The sequence below is a fragment of the Strix aluco genome, chromosome 14, assembly GCF_031877795.1.
Source record: "Strix aluco isolate bStrAlu1 chromosome 14, bStrAlu1.hap1, whole genome shotgun sequence".
In the NCBI taxonomy this organism is placed as follows: Eukaryota; Metazoa; Chordata; class Aves; order Strigiformes; family Strigidae; genus Strix; species Strix aluco.
The window spans coordinates 16,460,608-16,473,102 of record NC_133944.1 but is presented as its reverse complement, the minus strand read 5'-3'; the positions used below and the strand labels follow the sequence as shown (position 1 = coordinate 16,473,102).

The following is a 12,495-nucleotide window of genomic DNA, read 5'->3' as shown; positions in this document are numbered from 1 at the left end:
AAGACTTTATCCCATGTACAGAGCGCAATTTTTTTTTTCCTTTCCCTTTCACACAACTTGAACCTGGCTCTGTGAGAGACCATTTCTTCCTGCGGCAGTTTTCCAGGAAGACCACCATGACCACTCTGCAATGGAATGATGATGTCATGTCCTCAACAGAACTTCCGAATCCCCTCTCACCCTTGGTCTGGCACAACATAGATTTGGTGAGTGTAAGAAACTCTCTTAAATCCCTTCCTTCTCCCACCCCTGCCTTCAGACAGTTCTGGGACTGGAGAAGGATTTTTTTTTTTTTTTTTTTTTATCATTGAACTCTATGTCACTATATTTTTTTTAACAGTAATTGCATACACTTAATAATGCAAAGAAAAAGGAACTACAAATGTAATGTGTCCTAACTGATGTAATGGTGTATTTGGAATTCTAACAGCTATGAAATTGTTGTCAATAAATTATTCATGTTTGTAATTTTCATGTGACTTTATAAACAATTATGAAAACTAACCTTGCATTCAAACTTATTTTGCTTTTAATATTGTTTCCAGTATAGAAAATATCAGGGTTTACAATCAAAATTCCTTTTAAGGACAAACATAAAAATAAATTTAAAAAACCCAACCCCACTTAGCAAGTCTTAGTATCTTCCTACTCCCCCCTACCCATCTATTCTGGCACCTAAATAATTCTGAATTACAGTGAGAATTTTCAGACATGAAAATCTATCTCAGGCAATTAAATTTTCTGGTAAAATAAGGTTCAAGGCTCCTGTAACTCCTGAAATAAACAGCTTAACTCATCATCCTAAAAGATCAACGAAGCTGTCGAATTATATCCACCCACTTTTGAAAACAGCAAGCTTTTTATTTAAATAAACTTACCATAAACTTCTCAGCAAAGCACACAAGCAAAATAAGAACAATGATGACTGCAACAATGCCAAAGGAAATTCCTAGTTTTGCAGTTCTAAACAGAAGAGAAAGCATTAAACAAACCAGTGTTAAATGAAAAAAATTTTCAAACCACAATTCAGACTAATGTTTGCTAACAGTGGCTCTCTAAATTTAAATATAGTTTTTTCTTCTAATAGCACTGGATGACCATAACATTGCACAGGTTACTGTTGCTCTGTTGCACAAATACTACTTTAAGATACTCTACTACTCACTGACAGCCTGAACCACTACCCCATGCATAAACCACATGGAAATTGCACTGCAACAGTCATGAAAAACAAATAGGCCATAAACTTCAGAATTATCAAACATTTGCTTTCTTGGAAGTATGAGAACAAGCTCAAAGTTCCCTCCCTGTATCTCTACAGACAAAAGGATCACTGAGCACATTTTAACCAGCTAATCCCATTTTTCTATTGCTCACTCAATGCTTACAGCCAACTATTCCTATAAAATAGTATTTCTCACTTAACTGATCATCTCCCTGTGTGTACTAAGCAAACACAATATTAAAGAAATATTTCTATTTTATTTTCATACTGATATCTAGGCTCTCATACCAACAATGTGAATGCACTCCTTTATTAAGGGGTAAATTAGTCCTAAAAGGTGTTACGTTTCTTAAATGTAAACCCTCAAGAACTCCAGAAGACTTTAAAAAGTTTCATGCACATGAGTTTCACTTTAGCTATTGGTTAATTTGAGTCATAAATTATTAAAATACTGACACTTACTTTGGCATTATAAACATCTGTACCAGAAATATACAGAGGAACACAAAACTGGCACATGCGAAGTAACTCTTCAGTTTTAGAATAGGAATGGTGCGATACTGAAACATAGATTATAATAAATCTTAAGAATAATTCCGGGGGTTTTTAAATTCATTACATTTTTGAGATGACATATATATGTAAATTTATACTCTACTATTAAAAACATATGTAGAACTAAAAAAGAACAAAAGAAAACCACCAAATAAAATTCACTTGAACATCTGTCAAGAAAAATAGCCCAGTCCAAAGGATAATTTCAGAGGGAAAATCTGAAGGATTTCAGAGGGAAATCCACTGAGTATGTAAATCAGCACTTCACAGGTGCACAGTCAAAATCTTTATGAAAAAAGGCAATACAAAGAAGTAAACCTAAAGTGTATATATACACCCCCTCTGCACTAACTACATACAGTACACCACAGCACAGTAAAGAAGTTATTCAAACAGTAGTAGTACACTGTACCTAACAAATAACAGTATTATACTTCGATTGAAACAACTGCAGAAAGCAAAGTATTTTCCTTATGGATGCAGAAATACTTTTTTTTTTTTTTTAAATAAATCTCATTACTATATGAAGAACTCTCAAAAGTGAAGTTGCCAAACTCCTACTAACTATAGCAAGAATTTAACCACAGATTAGAGACAATCGCCTTTAATCTACAGAATTAGCATTCTCAAGGAAGAATGACCCACTCAAATCATGAGATCTGCTTTCCATTAGTTACCAAAAACCTCTTTGGATGTGCAGTCACCTCCAGAATCCAATTTCAGAATGAAAATAGACAGTTTCAAATACATTCTTATGCTGCTCTGAAGTGCCAATCAAAAACCAGAAAGGATTATTTTGCTTTTACCAACCTCTTTTTCAAGACCAGGTTCTGCAAAAATCAGTGAAAATCCACAGAAGTCATCTGATTTGCCACACCACGGACTGCATTCAGAAACACATGTTACAAAATGTACGCAACAGGCCAAGGAGAGTATGCAGAAGCATTGCCATAGTTGAGACTCCACAGCTTACAGTGTGGAGGTGCCACTGTTTTACACACATTTGACAGTTCTGCAAGGTCTTTATGTTTCATAACATATGAGCGGTTACAGTTTTATGTAGCTGACAGGCAGATCCAGAACACTCACAGACAGCAGCATCTGCCAGTTACATGCAAAATATAACCCCAGACCTTCACTAAGGTTTAAAAATAGGAAAGTATAATAGCAGATGTTAGCAATGGCTCACAGCCTCAAAAAACTTCTCCTAAATAATATCAGGCCCCTATTAGCTGAGGTACAGTGGTAACAGCCTTGCTATAGCTTAGATGAAAGAAAAGAGTTTTTCTTCCCAAATTCACTGTTTTACATTTGATAGGACTTTAAATACTGTGTTTTAAATTTTTAAAAAACCAACAATGTTGCCTGTGTTTGTGTGCTTTCAAATGCAAATATAGTGCCAAATGCACCACCTGCTACTGCTAGACCATTTTACCTTCAGTGAACCAGACACTAAAGCAATTTTATTACTACACCCCAAAACTGTGTATTGACTTTATACTCAGGTTTTGATCAGGATTGCACCCCATTTCCTGACACATCTTGTTTTAATAAACAGAACACAAACATTAACTTCCTATCCCAGTTCAGCTCATTACTTCAGTCAGTCATAAGAAACAAAGCAATAATTTTGCTATTTCATAGTGCTATACTACATTGAACAGCTAGACTAACCACTGGCTTCCTGCTATAGTAATGCAGTAATACTCTCATCATATTCAAATTAAAACCAAGGAACTAAAATAAGTAAAAAACAAAGACCAAAAAAAGGCAAGACAAAAATTCCGGTAACTTTTAATTTTTAAGAAGTAAATTTTATATCTAGACTTAAAATTGAGAATGCAGATTATTCCCCAAGAAAAGATGAAGAAAAAAATAAAATACTGCATACTTAGTTGAACTGAGGCCCTCAATGGTTGACATCATTTCATCATAAATATCTTCCTCGATCCTTCCCTTCTGAGATGAGTTTCTGAGAATGAAATGAAGTCCATGTCACAAATGCTATTCAGAAACAATGAATGGCTACAGAGGACCACACTGCCTCAGTACACAATTGGGTAAGCTATCAAGGACAAGCTAAACAAGAATGCTCCAAACTGGCAAACGTATACATCCACGAGCACTTTACTAAGCATTTCTCTAGTTACTCAAATCATGCATTCTTCAAGACAATATGTTGATAAACTAGGAGAATGCTTCACAACCTAAAATCATCTACTTCGTTAACTCAGTGACACAGGTACCATTGTAAGCAATTCTACATATGCCAATTCTTTATTACACGACGATGGCATACATTAATGCTACTAACCAAAGACATAGCTTGTAAAATATATTTACTTATTAAGTTAAACTATTTATTTTGTACTATAATACTTACAAACAAATCTAGCATCTATGAGTGAGAAAACTAAAAGCTGAGGTAGCACAAGCAGTTAAAATATATACATGTACACAATATATGAGGTGTTTTGATTTGTTTTCCACTGCTCTTTAGGTCTCTTACTTCCCTACTCCCTTCTATCCTGCTACAGCCCATAAAGCAAAATACAGCCTGAATGACTGAGGGGCTAGTAAGACCAAGGTGGGGAAACTCCTTTTAGACTTCTAACAATAACAAACGTGAGTTGAGAAGTCTTTTAAAGGCCAAAGATCTAGCTTAATCTTTCTAATGCAGGAATACCACACACACAGTGATTAATCAACCAAAAGATCACATGCTTACAGTACACTGAACTGCAAGAGGAGCACAGGATCATATATTTTTAAGAAAGAAAGTACTTGACAAACCTATCAGAAGTTCTCTGGCGCCCAGTGGAACACAAAGGTATTTCCTAAATCAAATAGGGAATTAAGAATAAGTTACACACTCGGTAAATGGCAAACAACTATTGAAATTAAACCTCAGGAAGCTGCCAAAAACATTTTTATTCACAAATAAAAATCAAGAACCATTCTCATAGAAAGGCTTACAAAATCAACCCTTTCCAGCAATATTTTCTTGCCGATACCTTCTTAGTTCTATGTACACATTTGACACCAAGAGTAACAGCAGAAATTCAGCCACAAAACCCCATTTGTTTTGTTTGCAATTATAGGATAACAATCACTACTTCAAACCTCACCTTTCTTCGCCTTCCTTGTGAACTTGACGAGTCACTGCTCACACTTTCTCTGTGGTTCAGGTGGGCAAAGGGCCTGGCTGCTCCCCAGGACTCTAAATAACGTGTCATCCGAACAGATGCTCGCATCTTCAGCCCATCATTAACTCTTGTTTTAGGGAGATGATTGTTTGATATGCATTGTTTGGACTAACGCAAAAAACACACTCATTTAGAAACAGAAAATTATACAAAGTACTAAGAAATGAACCACTTGAGTGGTTTAGGACTATACAATCTAGCTATTTAGAGGGACTCTAAATGACTATCAGCAATGTGCCAGCCAACCTCGATTCCTTTATCTCATTTAATTAATGTGAGCTAAAGCAAATCATGACATAATAATTTTGCTGTAGCTGCCTTTACAAGCCTTTCCTTGTAACACTACAACATTCAAACTTCCTGGTTTATTTACGATGATGCAAAAGATCACAGGATCTTATGCAGTCAGCACAACAGCAGGGGAAAAAGATTCCCAATTCCTGAGCTAGGGCGTATCAAACCAATGGTTAGGAGAAGAACCCACAAGTTACAGACTCAACATTAGATTATATCCCTACATCACATGTGAAGAGTCAGGTAGTATATACAGGGTATAGAGCAATACCCCATGGGTCTACAAGGAAGCTAAAACTACAGAATAAACCAATACATCAATGACTGGTTATTCTCTAACATTTCACAGGTATCTTCAAATGAGCAGGGACCATTTTAATAGACTTAGATCCTCATTCTGAGAATATGTGCTGTGTACATGTAGTGTTTACTATATAAAACATGCAACAAAGATAAGATTAAGTCCGTGCTAATTAAAAGTGGCTCAATACTGTTCCTTCCTTTAAAGATTCTGAAGGAAATAAGTTTGTCATTTTCATTTTTTTTCTTTTGAAATATTTTACCTATCAACCACAAGCCAGTTCAAAATAGCAATACTCCAGGTGTTAGCAGTTACCAGGCTCTAAGGGGGCAATCAACAGTTGCTAACTTTACATCTTGAAAAGGTGAATCTCACATCTAAAATAGTGAGGAAGAAGATATCAGAAGCTATTTTACAGAGAATATTTTATCTGGAAGTGGCCACACAGTACTGGTATTCTTTCATGACTTCATCCCACCTTCTGACCTGGATTTGTGAGAGAGACTTCACACAAATACATAATCAAATATGTATTTTTACTCTAAGTGGACCACATAAGGGGTTTCAGCATAACACTTTTTACCTTCAAGCTAACAGACATGTCATAAAACAGTAGGATGTGCTTTCAGATCTGAAGTTCCAGATCCAAGCTACTCAGATGACTCATACCATGCTTTAATTCTGTTCCTGAATTAAAAGGTGTGTGCACCAGACACCTGTGTACTTAAAATGTATGTATATATCTGAATAAATATACATGTTTAAAAACATATACATACCCTTGGATCAACTACTAAGTAGGTTTTGATATTCATGGATTCAAGGTAAGGATCCCTCAGGTGTCCATTCCCTTCTTCTACTTCATAAGCTTTGCCCAGGTGATTTAATGTTGCTTCAGTGATGTGTACACGGCTGAGAAGGGGAGAAAGAAAGAGACACCCAAACACTTACCAGAAAGGTCACATTAAGCATTTTGTTTACATTTCAGTGGCCACTGTTGACATTTCTGCTTTTCAGCCATCTTTCGCTTTGTCAGCCAACTGCAAAATCCTGCCAGTACTTAAAAACCATATTTGCAGTCCTTTACTGCAGTTTTTTGTCACACACCTTTCATAGCAAATATGCTAATAAACACTTCCCAAAATGAGACAGGATCAGCATAAAATTAAATTGAGATAAGCAGAGACATACAAGAAACAAGAAGAAATGTGATCAAAGGAGATCTGATGACTGACAAGACAGACTCACAGGCAGGTTGCTTCAGATGATAAAAGCTGCGGGGAAAGCTCACAAAACAGAAGTGACGACTGTCGTGTGCTAGAAATGCATGGGGAGGGGAGGAGATGCTTACAAAGTCGGGAAAAAAAGCTTGAAGAGGTTTTTTTGTCAACTAGGAGGATAATTCTGAAAGTCTGTCTTTTCTGACTGAAACAGAGGAGAGCATAACACAGCAGCAACAGTAACACACTTCTAAGGGGAGCAGCTAGTATTTTTCTGTACCCATTCACACTTTCCCTTAAACGTTACTTAGCTCAGTATCCTGAATCACATATTTCCATATAAATTACAAGTAATGTCTTTCCATAGAATTTCTCATCAGAAGACTTGAGTGTGTTCATAAAATAGCATTTCTTATATTCTACTTTCTCATTGTTCATCTCCACACAGCTTTTCTCTTTTCTTTGACAGAGAGAGGTTAAACACTGTGTTGTTGGTTCTACAATCCGTCAGCACAGAGCTGACGAATAGAGCTGGGAATAGAACATTTCCAGAATGGAAGCTGACAGGGTGCAGCACTCCAGCCTAACTACAGAGAGCACCGGGATCGCTGTCCCATCAGCCTCTACTTTCTTATGCTGCATGTAGGTTTGCCTGAAGGTAACTTAGCCAAGATCTGGAGACCACTGGCTGTGGCTTCCCACAAGGAAGAACAAAAAATTCTTCAATACTTTTGGAGCCAGAGGTAAGAGTTCTGGAATATAGAGGATGCATATTTTTATTTGTTCACTGGTAATTGTCTCAAAAACCTGTTTTTTCAATTACCTCGATGATGTAGTTTTGCGATCAAGGTGAACCTTCAAATCTGAAATTTTAAAGCTTGCTCTAAAGCATCATTTTCTCCCATAGAGACGAGGCATACTGAGTGATGTCTGTATTAACTGAGTCTTAAAACACAGTCATGTACTGCAGCAAGTTTTCTGTGGTGTTCCACTTATTTCAAAAGGCAGAACATTTGTTCGCTATCCACCATTTTCTATTTTACCAAGCTTCCTCTCCCCTCTTCCTCAAACCACACACTGCCGTAGTACATTTCAGATCTTACTGCAAACTTCTTTCCATTTAAATTACTACGCCGATGATTTCTCAGCAGTTCTAATGCGTACTGGATTCCAGGATCAGCACATAACCAAAAGCTGCTACTGCTGAAGCTGCCTCTCAAAGGCAAGCTGTAACACGCACTATTGCACTTACCATTCTAGTACAGAACACTTAACATACTGCATTCAACTTCCTAGGCTAACAGGCCTGAGAATAATATATTCTGATCTTTCAGGCATATACATATTAGAGAGAATTGGTCATAAATGCTTTTTTAATTTTGGTTTTATGCTAGTCCTTTCTGCTTTACTAGCATATTACATTGTTATGAATGCAAATAATTTTTAAAATTGGAAAGATGCAGGATACTCTGTCTACGGAAATAAAATATTTATAAAGCTAGAAGTGTTCCTGCATCCTTTCAAAAGTCATTAGAATTCCTTCATTTACAGAAACCCAATATACACTTCCTATTTTAAATAAAAACCTCATACTGCTCCTAAGGACAAAACCTCTGCTTCCAAAGGAGCAGGACTAGCTAACACTGGAATGAGGAATCCCAGACACATCATTTTTCACCAGAGCAGGAAACAAATATAACATTTGCATAATGAACAGAAACTCTTCATCCCTGTGAGGCTCAGTCTTTCACAAGTGCAAGGTTTCCTCTGGCTAGTTTTGAAACACATAAGTGACTGCTAGGCATGTAGAGATGTAGGAAGTATTAAGTGTATTGTTTCTAAATCAACATGACAACCTAAACCAGCTTTATTCTTTAACAGATATCAAACATAAGCACAAAGAATGCAATGGAATAATCAAAGTTTTCAAGATTAGGTGATGGTCCTAAACGTGACTAAGAAAAGTATGTTTTCATGCCATATTCAGTCATGTTGTTTGCTTTACCAACAAAAGAAACTTTACAACTCTGTATTCTTGTTTAATCATGCTGAGTCAACACACTAAAACACTCAACCTGGATGGTATTGCAACTATTAACCAAGCTCCAATTAGTTTTCTTTCTGTTTCGGTCACCAACGCAAGAAAATAATTTGATATTCATATCCCCTTATCACTTTGCAGAAATTAATTTTTAAGTTACAAGTGTATACCTAAAAGCTGAGGCATAGAAATAATAAGAAACCATATAATGTCAATGGTTAGAATCACTTTCCAAAAGAAAACAATACTTTAATGCTTAAACATATACCCACATGAATGCCATTCAATTAGTAAGTACTAATTTGCACAGACTACTAAGAATCTACAAAACCATGGTCTCATTTGGGAATGGAAAAAAGGCAACTCTTAATATGGTCTTTTTTGGTGCAGACTACCGAAAAAAAAAGATGTTTCTTAGCTGAATTGTAATCCCCAAATTCAACTTAAAAAATTAAAAAAAAAAACAAACTGTACTTTCCTAAATGAGGAACACACAAAATGGTGTGTGTTTTTTAAAAACATTTATATTTGTCCTTTTCAATGAGCATCTTAAAATAGGTAGCATGAATATTAACCTCAGACCCAATTCTCTGCACTGCTGAGCAGCACAGGGCAAGTTATGTTAGTGCTTTGCCTCAGCTCTTCCACTCAGGACCACTTTTCTTCCCGTTCTGCCCATGACAAATGCTACACAGAGAAAATATGCAACAACCAACAGCTCCAAACTCACCTTGCTTGGATGCTCCTCATCAGGCTGCATTTTAATGTTCGAGTTGTTTGTGGGTTTGGGGGGGTGGTGGTGTGGTGAACATAGAGCTAATACAACTTAAGTGGGACTGATCAATATATTAAGAGAAACACTAGGTAAATATGCAGCTTTGCCTTGTCAACATAAGCAGCATATCTATTCTTTAGCTAAACTTACAAATAGAGTATTACCCCTGTGCACAACGTCAATTAACTAAGTCAACACAATGCACTGCTGAAGACGCACAAGTGTCTCCAATGCAGGGAAGGTCAAGCAGCAGTCACTTGCCTATGAACAAAATTTTCTAGTTCATTGCAAACAGAATCAGAAAATATTAACATTTTCTAGCTCTGATAAGTACACATTTGTCCTATTTTCATCATCCCATTATGAGGGTTTATGTCACAGCAGTTACAAATTCCAGACTCATAAACCAGGATTATGAAAACCGTGATGACAGAGTGAATCAGCACTGACAGGGAAGATCCTCACCCAGGTACGCCCGCGGACTCCATGCGGTTTGCTAAGGACACGTCATGCGACCAGACGTCATACTGCCACTTCCGGAGGCCGATCACACCGCACAGCACATTCCCAGAATGAATACCAACCCTCATGTTGATATCCACTCCTGTGGCTTCCCTCACCTGCCTGTGGAGGGAAGAGGGTATTAGAGCATAAGTTACACGTTTGATTTTCTCTCCTCCTCCTGGAGATCTGCTAAGGTTTAGTCTCATTATATGCTTAGTGCAAAGACAAGAGACAAGCTCATGACCTAATGTGTAACTATCCAACTACAGCTAATAAACCCACACTGAATGTTGACAAAACTAAGAATGACTTTACTGAATATCTTCATAGCCTTGATACATTAAAAAGTCTTCTGTGCTATACTTACTTTATTGCCTCACACATGTCAAGTCCCATTTTAACACAGTTCCTGGCGTGAACCGGTAAGGACACAGGTAGGCCTGAGACACAGTAGTAACAGTCTCCCAGGATTTTTATTCTCATGCATTCATTCTCCTGTGAAATTACAATAAACATATTTAATGGGAAAAAATGAACTGCAAGTAGGCTAAAGACACTAACACTAGGACTTGTCTGTATCATTTTGAGAAAGTCAAGCTTCATTCAATCCTTGTTGAAGCAAAGATTACTTCTCTTTTGCCCACATCCAGATGTCTGGAGTTGCTCACTGGAGGGTAACAGACTTGACCACTTCAAGCATTTCTGAAATAAAATCGTCTTACTAGTTCCTGACATTATTCTTGGAACTGTGGACAATTAAGAAACTATAAATAAAACCAAAACTGTCACAGAATTTACTATCAAAATCATGAAATCTACTTGTCTATCCTTTAATCTTTGTCTATATTAACACCTGAATTATAGGCAGTTTGTTCACCTTTTCCTCAATTTTTGCATAGCAGCCTCGTAAGATTGTGCAGTGTCATAAAACCTGCACAGAATTTAGGGAGAAGTTAGAAATGAAGATGCCCAACCTGGTAGCTTTGTAGAAGCAAAATGTTGGGGGGTTTTTTGTTAAATATGACTGAAGAGGAAGCCGGAACACACTACAGTTTGCTGTCGCTAATAAAAAACCCAGCAATACTGCGTCAGCAGAAAACTACTTACTAACTGTACAACAGAGGATACTGCTGCCCATGACTGGCTGGAGAGAGCAAAGGGGAAGAGCAAAGAGCCCTTCACACTGTCTTTTGTTAAAATATTATTGAAGAATTCTAACTACAAAGGTTGCAAGCAAGCCAGGGCTAATTCTGCAAGTGTTTGACTGATGAGTAGAGATGGCTTAATTTGGGCCAGCTGACACCTTCAGCTACCCAACCCTCCCTGCTGTGGGAACAGCCCAGCAATTCTTCAATTAACTCCAAAATCAGTCCAAATCAGTGGCAATTTAAGAAACTAAGCTGTTCACCCTCATCAGTCAAAGCCATAAGAGAACACCCATCATTCTCCATCATCTTAAGTCACCCAGTAGGTTCTGAGCATCGCAGCAAGTGACAAGCTTAGACAGCCCTGTGCTTCAGAGATCAGCAGGGGAACCTAGCGCTTGATTAGCGATGTTAGACTTCAGTATCCAGCTCAGTGTCCAGGTTAGCTGTCGACTTTCATTAGATAAAGTGGAGCCTACAACATTTTTACATTATGGAAAAGATGACTGAGAATACGCCCCAGCAGAATAAAAATAGCACAGAAAGCAGGAATCTCTTCTTGCAGCTCAACCACAGAGTTGCAAAAGGCCTTGACTCACTAAATCCAGACTTTTTTTTAAACAGTTCAATTTGCAGACAGGAGTAATTAAAACATCTCCCTCAAAATCAGGAATCCTTTCCATTTTTCTATCTGAGGAACAGTTGCAAAAAGTGACCAAATGTCTTTAACCTCAGCTTCTACTTTAGTGTTAAAAGTTCATGGCAACTAAGATGACATGACTTACTCTGTGTGTTCTTAATAGCTGCTTCGCAACAATACAATTACTATACAGTTACTATGACTCTCTTATTTGCCAGTACTTAAAGCTTTAACAGCAACTGAATTCATATAAATACAAAGATTAGCAATGTCATTTAGTCAAAAAGGTTAACTAGGATTTTAGCCAGGTTTTAATCAGTGATATATTTAAGAATTTATTGAATGATATCCACAAACTTTAATTAAACCAATTTCATTCCTCTGCTATATTAATAATTTGAGAATTTTTCCACTTTTTCTGAATGATTTTTATAATTTCACAAAACCAAGATTTTCCAAGTCCACTAATTTTCTAATTCACATTCAGTACATTCAAATACAGTCAATTATGAAATCAAACCAACATCTTTAAACCATGGGAAGTTTTGATAGGTAGTCACTAGTCCTGACTTAATGCTTTACCAATATT

The 12,495-nt window shown here is 36.9% G+C and overlaps 1 protein-coding gene across 2 annotated transcripts in view; it reads right to left on the bottom strand.

The window, feature by feature from the left end:
• The window catches only part of ADCY7 (adenylate cyclase 7), a 66,601-nt gene that overhangs the window by 12,444 nt on the left and 41,662 nt on the right, over positions 1 to 12,495 (bottom strand). For both annotated transcript variants that reach the window (XM_074839371.1, XM_074839370.1), the window contains exons 9-17: positions 10,489 to 10,616; positions 10,083 to 10,241; positions 6,361 to 6,493; positions 4,909 to 5,094; positions 4,574 to 4,617; positions 3,672 to 3,752; positions 2,591 to 2,663; positions 1,688 to 1,785; positions 879 to 963 (exon numbers count right to left, since the gene is read on the bottom strand). In XM_074839371.1, the coding sequence (XP_074695472.1) occupies positions 879 to 963; positions 1,688 to 1,785; positions 2,591 to 2,663; positions 3,672 to 3,752; positions 4,574 to 4,617; positions 4,909 to 5,094; positions 6,361 to 6,493; positions 10,083 to 10,241; positions 10,489 to 10,616 (987 nt within the window). The remainder of the gene's footprint in view (positions 1 to 878; positions 964 to 1,687; positions 1,786 to 2,590; positions 2,664 to 3,671; positions 3,753 to 4,573; positions 4,618 to 4,908; positions 5,095 to 6,360; positions 6,494 to 10,082; positions 10,242 to 10,488; positions 10,617 to 12,495) is intronic.